General features: G+C 33.2%; 2 protein-coding genes across 2 annotated transcripts; one reads left to right on the top strand and one right to left on the bottom strand.

Moving 5' to 3' along the window:
* The first annotated feature begins 7,723 nt into the window (after positions 1 to 7,723).
* LOC110642770 (cytochrome c-type biogenesis ccda-like chloroplastic protein) lies at positions 7,724 to 11,184 on the top strand. The gene is made up of 12 exons (XM_021794907.2): positions 7,724 to 7,961; positions 8,048 to 8,173; positions 8,457 to 8,512; positions 8,826 to 8,956; positions 9,058 to 9,143; positions 9,276 to 9,307; positions 9,415 to 9,576; positions 9,780 to 9,852; positions 9,953 to 10,053; positions 10,323 to 10,415; positions 10,720 to 10,766; positions 10,921 to 11,184. The coding sequence occupies exons 1-12, from the start codon at positions 7,901 to 7,903 to the stop codon at positions 10,991 to 10,993; spliced, it is 1,041 nt and encodes a 346-aa protein (XP_021650599.2). The 5' UTR covers positions 7,724 to 7,900; the 3' UTR covers positions 10,994 to 11,184.
* Positions 11,185 to 12,035: 851 nt separating this feature from the next.
* LOC110642772 (uncharacterized) lies at positions 12,036 to 13,934 on the bottom strand. The gene is made up of 2 exons (XM_021794911.2): positions 13,088 to 13,934; positions 12,036 to 12,984 (listed from the first exon to the last, which is right to left on the bottom strand). Exons 1-2 carry the CDS (start codon positions 13,725 to 13,727, stop codon positions 12,584 to 12,586), a joined length of 1,041 nt encoding a protein of 346 aa, XP_021650603.2. The 5' UTR covers positions 13,728 to 13,934; the 3' UTR covers positions 12,036 to 12,583.
* Positions 13,935 to 14,777: the final 843 nt, after the last annotated feature.

The raw sequence follows: 14,777 nt of genomic DNA on the forward strand, positions 1-14,777 counted from the left end.
CTAGAAAATTAAAATTGCAGAGTTGAACTTGTGAGCGAATCCATTTTACTGTCTTTTAGCAAAAACTTGAACATTTGTCATAATGGTGACGATTAAGATTGTCTTTATATAACCATTCTTTACTTTCTTATTTCTTTCTTATTTGCTTCAGGTTTCTTCTTCTTCTTCTTTTCTTAAGTTCTCTTGATCTCATGGATTCTTCCGCCTCTTGTCCTTCACTTCTTCTTCTTCCTCGCTTAATTCTGAATGCTGGGAAATGCTTCTACTGCATGGCTCACTCGACTCACTTCAGGCGAGGCTGGCAACTGAGAAGTGGCAATTATGCAGGGCTTTGCGACAATTGTGCGTAAGTGCTTCTCTTCATTCATAAGCTTGCTTCTTGTTTTGCTTTTGATCTCTATTTTTCTTCGATTATGGAATCATTTTAATGCTTTTTTTTCTTTCCTCTTCAAATTCAACCAGTGGTGTATACATATTTGTGAATCAGTTTCATGCATGCATGCATGTTCGTTCATTTATTAGTATTATTGGGTTTTTTTTTATTAATATCAAAAAAATAAATCTATGCTTTATATTTTATGGATTGTTTTCCCTTTTAATTTTATATGCAATAAGTTTATATGGGAGTTGTTTAGATTAACTGTGTGCTGGTAAAGGTTTGATCTTTGGAAGGTCTTGCATTGAAATGTTGCTGGGTGGAGTAAAAGATTTATGGTGGACCCATCATGGGTTTGGGTCCACCTAGTACTGGGCTTGGATAAGAGGTTTTGTTCTTAGCCCAAGAAAGAATAGGCTTAGGATGTGATTTGGTATATGGCCTGGCCCATTACAATAATATAACACTAATATAATAGCTTAAAACATTGACAATCGAAAAATAATATTTTAGTTTTTTTGTTTCTTTTAAGAAAATTTTAGTCTTATTTTTTTAAAAGAAGCTTTCATTTTTTATAGAAAAAGTAAGGAAAAATATGAAAAATGCATTTACCTGTATATTATATAATTTATTTTTTATAATAATTAAAAATAAATTATTATGAAATATATTTAAAACTTATTCTATTATTAATTTTTTAAATGCGTTATTTATTTATTTTTAATAAAATGATTATTTTTTATTATTACAAATAAAATTTTTAAAATAATTATTTAATTTTAATTATGAAAATTATTATATAATTTTTATTATAGAAAAGTCATTATTTTTTATTAGGAAAACAATTGAAAAATAGTAATATTATTATGAAAGAAAATAATAAAAAATAAATTAAAATTATTTTAAAATCATAATTAAATTTTTAAAAATTAAAAAAAATAATGTAATAATTTTTTATTTTTCAGTTTTCTTATAAAATTTATCCAAAAAATTACTTTAGATTTCCACAACCAAATAGACTCTAATGTTTTTTAAACTAGCAGTCTTACAAACTATTTTTATTTCCTAATTTTATTTCGTTAAATTTAGTGTAAAAAAATCAATTAAAAAGATTTATGGGCACCCTTATTTAATAGAATACCATGCACTTTTAAATTTTTTTTTTCATTAAATCATCATTGTAAATATTATCAATGTAATTCCATATTATTTACAATGGTGATTAATAAAATAAATTGATACTATTTATTCAAAATTAAATTCAGTTATATATAAGTGAGATTGAGTTAGTAAATAAAAAATAAAATAGGTTTTTGGTGGAGGAATATTTTTTCGATTTTGTTTTCTTACCCCTAGAGGTGGGTGGCTAGTTGATTTCCCTCAGAATGAATGCTTGTTCTTCGTTTTCCACTGAATTGTGAGGTATGTCTACAAGACTTTCTATGGGTTGGATCATGGAGTTATCGACAAATGCAAGTGGACATTGATTCTGTGGCAATTGTGGAAGGTTTTTTCTGCTAAACATGTTAAAGGAGGAATTAGGACATAATTGCGTAGTTGATTTGAAGAGGGAGTTTCTTTCCTTGGAGAGACTATTTATAATAATCCTCTCATTGATAACGAGATTCTTTCTTTCTTTAAAAGCTGCTGCATTTATTATGTGGCATTCCCTCCTCCTTAGGTTGGTGTCGATCAACTGCCGAAGTTCATTTAATGCAATTGATCTTTAAAAGTAAGGCGAAATCTTGCTTTTTTGCACCTCGACTGGATGGAGATAAGAGCACAAACATGAAGCCATGCAAAGCTTCGAATAGGACACTCAAGACCTATCTAATAGAAATTACCAGCGCATGTAGGCTACTTAGGAAGCAACTATTCAACTAGTATGGTGAAGTAATCAGAGACCCCTATTCTTGATTTGGGACCTATGGTTACCCGATCCGCTGATGAAGAGGAATTTGATGATAGTATGCCCGGAGATCCTTTACAACAAGGATTATTTATCCTCATTTGATTGTAATCTTCTATATGAAGAAAGTCTAGTAATTTTGTTCTAATTAGGTTTTTTGAAAGTAGAGAGGAGTCTTACTTTTTATACCTTTTACCTTATATGATTGGATGGGGATGTGCAAGGGTTTAAAGAATACCCTATAGCAAACCCACAAAGGGTAGAAGAATAAAGAAGGCACAAAATACAACAAACTGTAAAAGGAAAATGAGGGGAGGTTATAGTCGACGATGGAAACTATTATCGATGGCAACCTAAGAGATCACTTTAAACTACACACAATTTATCATCATTGTGCTTATATCATTATCAATGTACTTTCCTTTGCTCCACAGTAGCAGGCAACTAATTCTAATTAATCCATTAATGCCCTACTCATACATTTTTATCTGGGAAATCGACTAATGAAATATTTAACGCAATCCTTACCATGCTTGACTGGGGAAGGGCAGAGAGTCCTTGATTCAATGTTGCCAGCTAGTGTACCTTTCTATTCGATATTGAATAAAGCTATTGACCTATACTATCCCATTTAGCCCTACATGATTTATTGAGAAGGGGGATTTGATGAGGAGATAAAGGTGAGATAGAGAGCAGAGTATGGATGAAGAGTAAAGATGAGTCCTTTCCTTATACGGGCATGCAACTTCTCCTTGGTGTGGAAGCTATTAAAGGTTGGGATGGGAAATGAAACAGTGATTAAACCTACTATCTCATGGATTCCTCCACCTCCCAATATGTTCAAATGGACTGATGGGTCCTCACAAGGAATCTAGAATCAACTGGAATTGGAGGTGTCTTGAGAGATCATGAAGGTAAATGAAATGTATTTTCTCTTGCCCAATTGGCATCTCTGATTCAAATGAAGTAGAGTTTTTAGCAATTCGTAAAGCGTTGCAACTTACATCTCAAAATCGACTAATCTTTTCAGTCCCTTTTGTATGTTTATCTTTGAATCGAATTCGAGTAATGCAATTTCATGGTTGATTCGTTTGAGGGTGTCCATGGCGTCTTTACGATCTCATCAAATCTTCTCTTAATCTATGTGCTACCTTGCCAAGCGTTAGCTTCACTCACACAAGAGGTGTAGCAATTTCTTTGGTTGATATCTTGGTAAAAGGAGGGTGTTCCAAACATGCCTTATTGGCGTAAATGGGGAAGTTTGCTGACCGAGACGTAAACAATGTGTTCATATTAAGTTTTTCCTACTAATCTTTTTATTAATAATAAAAAATTATATTGCAGGTAAACAAAAAGAGAGATAGGGAGTAAGTGTAAGTTTTATAAAAAGAAACAGCAATTGGATAAACCACAGTTTGGCTTAAAAAAAACATTATTTATAAACAATTTCTTGAACATCATTATGCTTACCAACCAAAACATTTATATAATTTATCAATGTAATCCCTTTTGGTCCATAATAACAAGCTACGAATTCTACATCAACCATCAATGTCTATGCATTTTTATCTAGTGAATCGACTAATGAAATAGATAAAGAAATCACTACTATTCTTGATTGGTAAGGAGTCCGCAACTCAATGTTCTAAGCCAGTTCGTCATTTTATCAAATATTTGATTAAACCAAGATGAGCTACAGATTTCTAAGGTTAGCAACAGATTTAGTTTGTCACAAAAGATCTTCTTGTTAAAAATTATTAGCGATGGATTAGTCATGGATTTAGTGATAGACTAGCACTATACATTATACTGATGAAACAGACAAAAGTTTCAGTCTATGGTGGTTCCGAAAGACTAGAAACAATAGAAATTCAAAATGTCCATTTTCTTATATTTTCCAGCGCTTTCCCCGTAATCAAGAAGAAAAAAATTCAGACAATACGGGAACAAAGAAATTAAGCTAAGAAGCAGATGCATTTATTAACACGTGAATACGAATCAAGAAGAAAAGAAATAACGATTCGAGAAATGTCAAAAAAAGCACTCACTGGCAACGTCGTGGAGAGCCCTGCCATATGCCAAAACATCATTAAAATTTACCAAAGAATACACCCATTTAACATGAAACCTGATCTACAAGCGCCTACAAACCCTGACGCCCCAATAACAACAATCTCCAATCAACGATTCGCCAACAAAAGACAATAAAATGAAACAAAAATAAAAAACCCTAGATTTGCCCAATTAAGAAAAGATTTAGATAGACTTCTCGGATTGGATCGAATCGAAAGGGTTTGCGTGTGCGCGAGAGAGAGAGAGGAACCAAAAGCACCTATAATGTAATCACGGGAAAGAGAGAATGCGAACTATGTCGCGAAGATTTTTCTTTTATATATATATATACTTTGAGGAAAATATAAGTTTCGATATATGGATACACACAATCTCTAAAAGTCCGCACGGTGTTGCGAATATTATTATTTTTTATTTATTTTTTAATATAATTAATAAATAAAAAATATTTATACTAAAAATATATTCAATTTTATTTTATAATAATAATATAACTATTATACTTATAAATTACAAATAAAATTATTTTTTAATAATTATTAAAATCATTTAATCAATTTAAAAGTAAATAAAATTCAATTATTAGTTACTTATAAACTAAATTTGCATATTTAATTAAGAGTGAATTATATTCAATTTGAATCGAATAAACCGAACTAAACCGCCTTAATTCAGTAATTCAATTTGATTTTTAAAATAATTTAGTTCAATTCAATTTTACATTTTAAGAATTTTGATTATTTCGATTTGGTTCGATTTTGAAGAGGTAAAAATTGATTGAATCGAAATGAACTAAATTGCTTTATTTATTTTCAAATTGATTTATTTTTATAGAGAATTTATGAATTATATATAATTTTATGTATATAAATTATTTAATTTCATTGATTAATGGTTATTAGGTTCAAATAAAAATTAAAATCAGACCAAATAATTTGAAAATAAATCTAAATTAAAAAATCAATCAAAATTCAAAAATTGATCAGTTTGAATTGAACCAAACCGAAATAGAGAGGTTTGCTTTAATTTATTTTTTATTCATTTCAGTTTGGTTCGATTTCTAAAATATTATAATTCGGTTAATTCAATTTTAATGATTCAATTTGGTTTGATTCGAATTAAATGCTCAGCTCTATATTTAGTATACTGAACAACTCTATAATTATATTACTATTTAAAATAGTAGTTTATAAAAAGAAAAAGACAGTATAAGTAATATTAGTAAAATAGATTAACAACGTAATATGAAATTCTGATATTTCATTTATATAATGTTAATGTATAAAGTGAAAGTCATTATATCACAAAATAAAATTACCAATAATAATAACTAATGTAAATTTAATAATGAAATAAAATAATAAAAAATTAAAATAATAATAACAAAAAAAAGAATCCTTTTACTGTTTCTCAGGAACAGTAAAAAGATTGTTTGTTTTAGTTATATATAATATAATAATTAGTAAGTTCGTCGCCAAAAAGTGTTTTTTTGTAGTGTGATGTATCGAGAGGGGGGATTGAATAAGGGAATATACAAAATTGTAAAACCAATAATCCTAAAAATGAAAGCATCAATTAATATCCACCACCTCATCAAATCCATTACTGTAAGAGGAAGCTGCCATCATGTTGAGATTTGGGAAGGATCTTGGTCTAGTCTTGAAAGGTGAAGAAGGTGCAACCATCAAGAACTTTGCTAAGGAGATTTTGAAACTCTTTATTAATCTAAGCTGAGCACTGGGGAAAAATTTCAGCTAAGAAACTCGCAAAATGTGAAGTTAGTAATCATTTGGTTCCTCTCCAGGATTGTTAATTTATGTTGTATTGTCACTTTTGCTTGTTAATTATCTGGTATTACCATGAAGAGTAGATTAACGAGCATTATGAGAAATTTTATTTGCTGATTATTAAATTCTCAATGATTTTCTTGAACAATTTTTCATTTTGCAACTATAGATCCGCATATGATAGCGGAAACTTCTGCAAAATTTTTCACTGGAGCGCTAATGGATGGAGGAACTGTGCTGTTTGTGATGCGGTGAGCTATATCTCTACTCTCCATGTTCTTCCCATTTCCCTTTCATGGCTTCCTACCCATTTTCCAATTTTTAAAAAAAAAATTTTCTGCCATGCTAATTTTCTAATTAATTTTCCTTCCTAGCTTCTTCACTGCGGATGCATTATGTCAGCACATGCATATTTGATCTTGGATACTGGAGGTGTTAAATGCATGAATTGTGTAAGGAAAGAACTCATTCAAGCTGTAAGTATCCACCATCTATACAGCTTCTTCACTTCATTTTCCTTCAAAATCATTGTAGTTTTAATCTTGTTGATAAATGAGATACATCCTACAATTAATGCTAATGTTTTATCGTTGCAAATATTCCAGCAGGGAGGTGCTAATCAGGGTCCGCAGCCCACAACAAGTGCAATTGGCAACATCTGAGATATCCCTCTGAAGTTGCTGAAAAGAAACTCTCTCATGCATGCTATACAGCCCTGGAAAATAAAGAAATTGGTAGCTCCATTTTCAAAAATCCATCTGTGGTAGCTTTGAACTTTCCATCTCAGATGTGCATTCTAATAATATAGGACTCGTATAGAACAAGACTATATTCAGGGCTTCTACCTATATAGCTGCTGCATGTGAGGTTTAATTACTCCTAGACTAAAAATCATGGATGGGTAATCCCATAAACAGAGATCAATAATGCTTGGAAACTAAATCAAAATATTTAGCAAGCAATGTGCTTTTCTATATTGTTTCGTATTATTGTGTTTGGGTGTGATACATGGACATTTGCAGTTAGTATTTTAAGAAGTAGTTATTATTATAATTTAATTACGTTTTTAATATATTTTAATTATTTTTTTAATATGAATAAGTAAAAAAATTTTAGAAATTTTAATAAAAATAATTAATTTAAAATAAAATATTAATGTAATTATTTTAAATATCAAAAATTATTTTAAAAATTAAAAATATTTTTATCCTTTCCCATTCATACTTTTATATATTGAAATAAAAATTTTAAATATAATATTTATTAATAAAATTTTAATGCAGATGATTTTTAATTACTAATATTATTTAACTCAAATAGAATTTTTTTAAAATTTATATAAATTTAATTAAAAATAATATATTTATAAATAATATAAATTCATTCTCCATCCATATATTTATATATTATAAATTAATTTATCATCCTCTTTGCGTATTTAGTGCATGTATGAAATCACCGCTTCGACGTAAATATTTTTTTTCCGATTTTATTAGAGGCTAAAAAGGTAAAAAATAATATGGTTTACCACTGCGTCGTCTAAAGAAATTGACCGTTGATCATCTCCGCTTAATATCCAGTCACTGTCACTGATTTTGGTATATTCGCCCTCGGAGCGAGCAAAATATCTCCCGCTCCGCTCCCATACAGGTCTTTCTCCACTCAAATTTTCTTCCGAATCACTCATCTTAATTTCCCGTTGTCATTCTCGGAGACCAAACACAACTCAGAACTCAGAGTTTCCGTCGTGTTATCATGAGTTTGCTTGTAAACCACTGTGTTAGCTGTTCCATAAATAGACACAGAACCAATCATGGTGAGTAAATTGAAAGTTTTCTCTTTTCGATTTCATTTTGTCTGGACTTAAATAAATAATTGAGACTATCAATTTCGCTGGTGAAGGGAGAGATAAGGTCCCAATCAAAATGAGTAACAAATCTTCCACGAATGACAATCTTCGTGATGATATCGTATCGTTATCGAAGAATGACGGCTTTCGAACAAAGACAATAGCAAGTTCCATTGCAGGTAACAGTGATTTCATTGCAAAGACTGCGTTGTACTTGATACATGATTAAGGAGTGATGCTTAATTGCTTATTTAATATTATTTTTGGAGATTTAAATGGAAAATTGCCCCAATTTGTCGATTGGGATGCTTCTATTTCTGGGCGTGGCAGTTCTAATATGGCAACATAACCGTCAATGTAATTTTTTATTTGATTAAAGGTTAAGAATTGCATATTGGGGCCTTCTTTTGTGTGTTCTTCAAGGTTTTCAGCTATAAACATCTTTCTTTTCTGAATTCTCAGCTGCAAATTTGGTTGCAATAGATGCGGCAAAGGCTGTAATGACGGATAAATTATTGGTGAGACTTCGTTTGTTTCTGTCTGAACTGACACCTCCAATTCCAAACCTTACGTGGGAAACATTTTAATGGATATTTTTCTTCAACCGTTATTTCATTTTATTTTTATCTTTGAATTCCTTAATGTTGTCAAAATTTTTATATTCCAACTTTTCACCTAACGGTATCCTCATTTATCATTAGTATTTTAGGTTAGAGTTTCAAAAGTTCCTATTTTGTATCCTTGTAATACATGATACTATTTCCGTAGACTGTTTCAGGGTATACTTCTCAAATAATCTTAGGACCTGTAATTATTTTTGCTTTTATTCAGGAAGAAACTGCTTCTATCTATACTTTGGCTGATGGAAGCATTGGTGATTGGTTTGGAGGCTTCTTATATTCAGCCGGACAGCAGGCTAATGAAGCTGTTCAGGACCAGTTATCAGCCCTTAGTTTCACCAGGTTTGTCCCTACTCCGCTTCCTTCTATTTGCATCTGTTCATTAAAAAGATCCATGTGTTTTTATCAATATTGTTTGATTCGTTGCTTATTCTGCATTACAGTTTGGCAGTTATTTTTGGGGCAGGGCTTGTGACTAGCCTTTCACCATGTACACTGAGTGTTCTACCATTGACCCTTGGTTACATTGGTAAGTATTATATCGTATCATATCATATTTCATGGAAAAGTGACATAATTTACTAGTAAGGAGTTTGCAATTTGTGTTTTGCATCTCTTGTCATCTCTACATCTGGATAATGATCTCATTTTGACCATACAGGAGCATTTGGCTCTGGGAAAAGTAGGGCAGAGGTAATGTTACGACTTCCTAAATGATTTTCTTTTTTAATTCTTTTAAGTTTTTACTCTTAGATATGACTTTGACACATTGATCTAATAAGTTTGATGCTTCTGTCCAGGTCATTTCAGATTCTATTGCATTTTCTTTAGGATTGGCTACGACACTAGCTCTTCTTGGCATAGCAGCTTCATTTGCTGGAAAGGCATATGGACAGATAGGACAAGGATTACCTTTGGCTGCTTCTGGTTTGGCTATTATTATGGGTCTAAATCTCCTTGAGGTATTGATATATTTTGCTAATTGTTTTATTTGTGCAAATGTTGGCTGGTTGTTTGGTTATTCTGAGCACTTGATGATGGCCTTTTTAGCATTTCCTGGATTAGCTTGAATGGTTTAGTTGCAAATAGACTTTATTGAGTTGGCTATTTGTGATTTAGTTCTTCCTTTTTTGTTTATATTCTCATTCTGCGGGCAATATTGCAGATAATTGAATTTCAACTCCCTTCCTTTTTTAACAATTTTGACCCCCGTGCTGCTGCTGCTAATTTTCCATCAAGTAATTGCCCTTTTCAAATTTTGCCTAATCCTTTGAATATTCATTATATATGATCTGGTTCTCTTGAAAGTTTTAATGATGAAAAGTATGGCATTTTTAGGTGTGCAAGCATATTTAGCTGGGCTTACTTTTGCATTAGCTGCCTCTCCTTGCAGCACGCCTGTGCTTGCCACTTTGCTGGGATTTGTAGCTGCAAGTAAGGTACATATTGCTGTCTCCCTTTTTTTCTCTCACTGGCACTGCCTATGCTCCTTGCCTTCCCCCTTCCATTTCTTTTTGCAAATACAGATGCAGACCAACAGGTTATGCTCATTTTTTCCTAGTTATCTGCGTCCAAAAGTTCTGTTTGATATTTGCAAAGAATTTAGTGTGAAAGGAAAAGTTCTATGGCACAAATGCACTTTGCTTAAATTTTGTTTACATATTGGCTGCAACTTTGTAAAAGTGTAACTAAGTATTATTTATAACAGGATCCAGTGGTAGGGGGCAGCTTACTTTTGACGTACACTACTGGCTATGTTGCTCCTCTGCTTCTTGCTGCTTCTTTTGCTGGAGCATTGCAGGTATTTGGTTTACATTGGGGGATATAGTTTTATCATTTTGTTTAACCAAGAGTATCAAAAATTGCTTCCACTACGTTCTGGACTTGAACGTTGCATGAATCTACTGGTTGCTAGGACTGGGCCTGATGTGCAATAGTCATAGTCTAATTTGATGTGGGAGTAAAATGTAATGTGTCAATACCCTTGGTGATAACAATTAGCCTAATTATGGCTATATGTAAGTAAAGAGAGTCCAATTAATCTATTACCTTGTCTCAATATTCTTTTTAATCTTCTCAAAGTTTAACCTTTAAGACATTTGCAGAGCCTGCTGTCATTCCGCAAGTTTTCAGCATGGATCAATCCAATGAGGTAATTTTGGAGTAATCTTAGTCAACTATCTTAGCAACCATAGTATTACCTTACTGTGTAATTGCATGTGTAACAAGAATTATTTTTTCCAGCTTGTGGGATCCCTAGAGTTTAATTGCTTCTAACACATATTTGAATTTGATTTGCTTTGCAGTGGTGCACTTCTCCTAGGAGGGGGTGTATATACTTTCTTGGATAGGCTCTTCCCAGCCACAATGGCTATGTAAATGTCCCAACCTGCTGTTCTTTAGGATTTACTTCACAATGTACAGAGAAAAGATTAATGGATATAAAGCAGTATAATTAAGATCACTGCGGGAAGTCTTCCCTGTTCTACACTTGGTTATATAGACCTTTCATATTATACCAGAATATTTTATAGGTTTCTCGTAATAGTAATTTAATGTTCTGCGACCCATTGCAGACTGACTTGGCCTCTAGGTATGAGAATGTTTTTTTTATGCTATTTGATGTTGCTTGAGGTTTCGGGTCAATGAATGATTCCGGTAAGAAAGAATGTGAGGTCATTGGCTTGAGCAGGGCCACTTTAATGCTTAAGTCAGTAAATGCTGATAAGGGAAAGCAAATACTGAAAGAAATATATGTGTAGAATTGCATGCCTTAAGTATTGTTGCGAACCATATTTATGAGATAAAGGATAGTACACTTTCTGTCTTAATAGGAATTTTACCAGTTCATATCTAATCATTTTTTTTTTTGTATTTTATGGAGCTGTCACTTAAAATCTAACGACATTCCCAGTGAAAATATAGAACATACGTTTAACATATAATCTACTTTTAAGGCATACTCGATCACTATTTCTTGTTCAAATACTTTTCGATTATATCTAATACCTATATCTTGTCCGAGTTATCATTTTATTTGATCATCTTGTAACCTGCCCGAACACTATATGTTTTATTCGAGCACTTTGTCTCTTATTTGATCACTTTGTTTTCGTAGGTATTCGGTCTCTTTTTTGAATTCAATGATTCAAATTGCTTGTCATTCAATTCAGAATTCAGGTCGTATTATATCACTATCACAAAATAATACGTCACTTAGTGAAGTTGCATGAGCATTTCAAAGATCTTGTTGAATAATTAAAAAAAAAAAAAGGTGTATAATAGATGGTGCATTTGAGTGCTAATTTTATCCACCAGTCTTGAAAGTTGAAACTAGATATGCTAATGCTCTGAATGGTTCAACCGCTATAGCGTGTTAAGAAAAAAAAAAAAAAAGGCCTTCTAATGCAAATTTGACGCTTGCATTATGAATGGAAGCTAGTCGGCCATGGAACAGATAAGATCAGTGGTTCTCATTCTCGCTGACGGATTGAGCAGGCGCATCATGACCTCAGTGACTGGAGGGAAGGTGACTGGTATCCTGAGAAAGCATCCTCATCTCTGTCTGTGTGAGTTATGCTTTTGACAAATGGGACCATATCAGATCCAGCTACAACCAGACAAAAGGTTACCAATTCCATGAATATTGTCAAGGATTTCATATGATTGAGCTGATAGTGATTCCTTCGTTTTTGGCTAGCTGATTATTGGTTAGTTTGGGATAAATTTTTTAAAGAGAGCAAAGATAGGCAGGACTAGCTGATTAAGGTGTGCCTTCTGATTTTCCAATTTCCATCATCCATGTCCAACCAATAAAAACTGGGGAGACTGGAGTCTACTTTACCAACCGGCAATTCTAGTGCTCTGTTATCCCTTTTTATCCCCTTTGATTTTTTTTTTCTTTTGTTATTCATAAAACAAACATAAACATGTAATTTAGGTTTCAACCCACAAAGCTAATCAAAATTCCTAATAAGTCCCCCTGTTAAGCATCTCCTGGTACTGATTCAACGATTCTTGCCTCTGCAGCCTCATTTCTTCATTGAACTTCTTTATAAACGCCTCCACTCGGCGGTTGAACTCGTCTTGACTCAACGATGGTTCTCTTTTCGGTTTCCCCGATCCCTGACCATTCTCATGACTCAGCTTCGACTTGTTTTCACTAAAAGTCTCCGACTTCTTCATCTTCTCCGGAAGCGGCAGAGGTGAGATGGCGTCGTCTCGACGAACGTGAGTGTCCCACGTGTCGGATTTCTTGAGGTGTCTGGTCAATGGCATTGGACGGCCGTCCGTTAGCATCTTCCACGTGCTCTCCATGGTATCGTGCCGTTTCGGTTTCGATACGCCTAATAACACTGTTGCCTTCCCGGCTGCAAGGAAAAGAAAATGGTGATTAAATTAACCAATGACCCAATGGTGATTTGCTTAACCTGACATTTTTATGTTTTTAGCGAGAGAGAGATGGAGAGATACGTTCAGGACTTGCTTTCACTGATTTCTTGGAACCAAAACTTGCAGAAACCTGTGGTTTCTTTTTCTCTTCTTTCTCAAACAAGAAGTCCATTGGATTACTCCTATGTGGAGGCTGCACCGATTTGTAAGACACCGCAGCCTCATCACCAGCTTCCGTCACTGTTATCTCTCTTTCTACAACCCTACCCTCCTCACTACTGTACACAGCATTCACAGTGCGATCATCCACGGGCACAAGCTTGTCTACCACATTCAAATCTTGATACCCAGATCCGCCCACAATAACGCCATCAATATAGTCAGATGATACATCGCCAGAGGCCTTCGCTGGCACCACCGTCGGCGTTGGCCAGGAAAAAATCACCTGTTGTTTTGAGGGTTCCTCAGATTTTTGGAGCTGCAGCATGGAGGAGGCGACGATTGACATGATTATGCCATTGATGACCAAATAAAGATAAGGAGGCCGAAGCCAAGAGAGAACAGAGCTATACACGACAGGAAGTTCAGAGACTGCAAAATCAGTTACCACCGGAACAGATAGCTTTAAAATCACCGCAACAGATAATACAGCGGTGGAAATTAAAGCTAGTTTGAGAGAGATGACTAAGTTTCCAGAACCTGAAGTAGGAAACACCATCATAACTTTTTCAGGGAAATTAAGAAAGCTTCAAGATTGTTCAGGCGGTGGTTCTGAATGCGGAGACAGAGACAGGGTGCTAAAAGAGAGCGTGTGAGGGCAAGCTGCATGTGTAGAGATAATGAGAACAAGAGTTGGTATATATCTATAGGATGATGCTAATGTTTCGAAAGTTGCATAAGGTGCAGTGCCGTTTTAGATTTCCAGCAGCGCACTGTTGTGGGAGCTATGAAAATTCTCCTTGTAGGTAAGAGTTAGGTTAGAATCGGACACGTAGGACTTTACTACATGTCAGAGTTGACATCTGATACCCCACGCATTGACACTTAGCATGCATACGTCACAATTTATCCTACTCCATCCCTAGCATTCAAAACGACATCATTTTATTTACAATAATTTAAATCATATTGAAATTATTGTTAAAAATTTTAAGTGAAGTTCAACTTAGAAACATAAATTCCTTGAATCTGTGGAACCAAACCCAAATATAAAGCGAGAAAAGAAGTTATATATATTGTTATATACAGATTAAAGATGCAGAAGTAGAAATTATGAAATGGATGTAAGCCTAAAAGCTATTGACATAATTTTCCACATCATATATACATATATGCTCTGTTGAATTATATATTTCAGAAGCACACTTAACTATCCCGTATTCATAATATCAGTCATCATGATGTAGAATTTGTTGAGCTTGACATTCCAACCATTCTGCAATGTTAATTGACCATATCATGCCTAACTCTATTAATTAATTAATAGCCATTTCGAAGCATGTTTCTTATTATTACTATTACCCATGTGAAGGAGTAGAGTAGAAGCAACAACGTAATATCATGTACAAAATAAATTTAAAATTTATGAATATCATATATTTATGTCTTAAATTTATAGTGAATCAGATCTAGTTTCACTCTAAATATATCGACTTTAAAAATATATATATTTTTTATTTAGCATCTTTCTCTGCACTATGCACTCTATGATTAATTTATTATAATTTATTCCCAATTAATTAATTAACCCAAAACAAGCCATGGTCTCTCC

Source organism: Hevea brasiliensis, chromosome 4 (genome assembly GCF_030052815.1).
Source record: "Hevea brasiliensis isolate MT/VB/25A 57/8 chromosome 4, ASM3005281v1, whole genome shotgun sequence".
In the NCBI taxonomy this organism is placed as follows: Eukaryota; Viridiplantae; Streptophyta; class Magnoliopsida; order Malpighiales; family Euphorbiaceae; genus Hevea; species Hevea brasiliensis.

Coding starts and splice junctions, on each gene's coding strand:
- LOC110642770 (XM_021794907.2), top strand. CDS start 7,901: ATGAGTTTGCTTGTAAACCACTGTGTTAGCTGTTCCATAAATAGACAC. Junction 7,962..8,047: donor TAGACACAGAACCAATCATG/GTGAGTAAATTG, acceptor TCGCTGGTGAAG/GGAGAGATAAGGTCCCAATC. Junction 10,767..10,920: donor GCATGGATCAATCCAATGAG/GTAATTTTGGAG, acceptor TTTGCTTTGCAG/TGGTGCACTTCTCCTAGGAG.
- LOC110642772 (XM_021794911.2), bottom strand. CDS start 13,727: ATGATGGTGTTTCCTACTTCAGGTTCTGGAAACTTAGTCATCTCTCTC. Junction 12,985..13,087: donor AGTGAAAGCAAGTCCTGAAC/GTATCTCTCCAT, acceptor TTTTCCTTGCAG/CCGGGAAGGCAACAGTGTTA.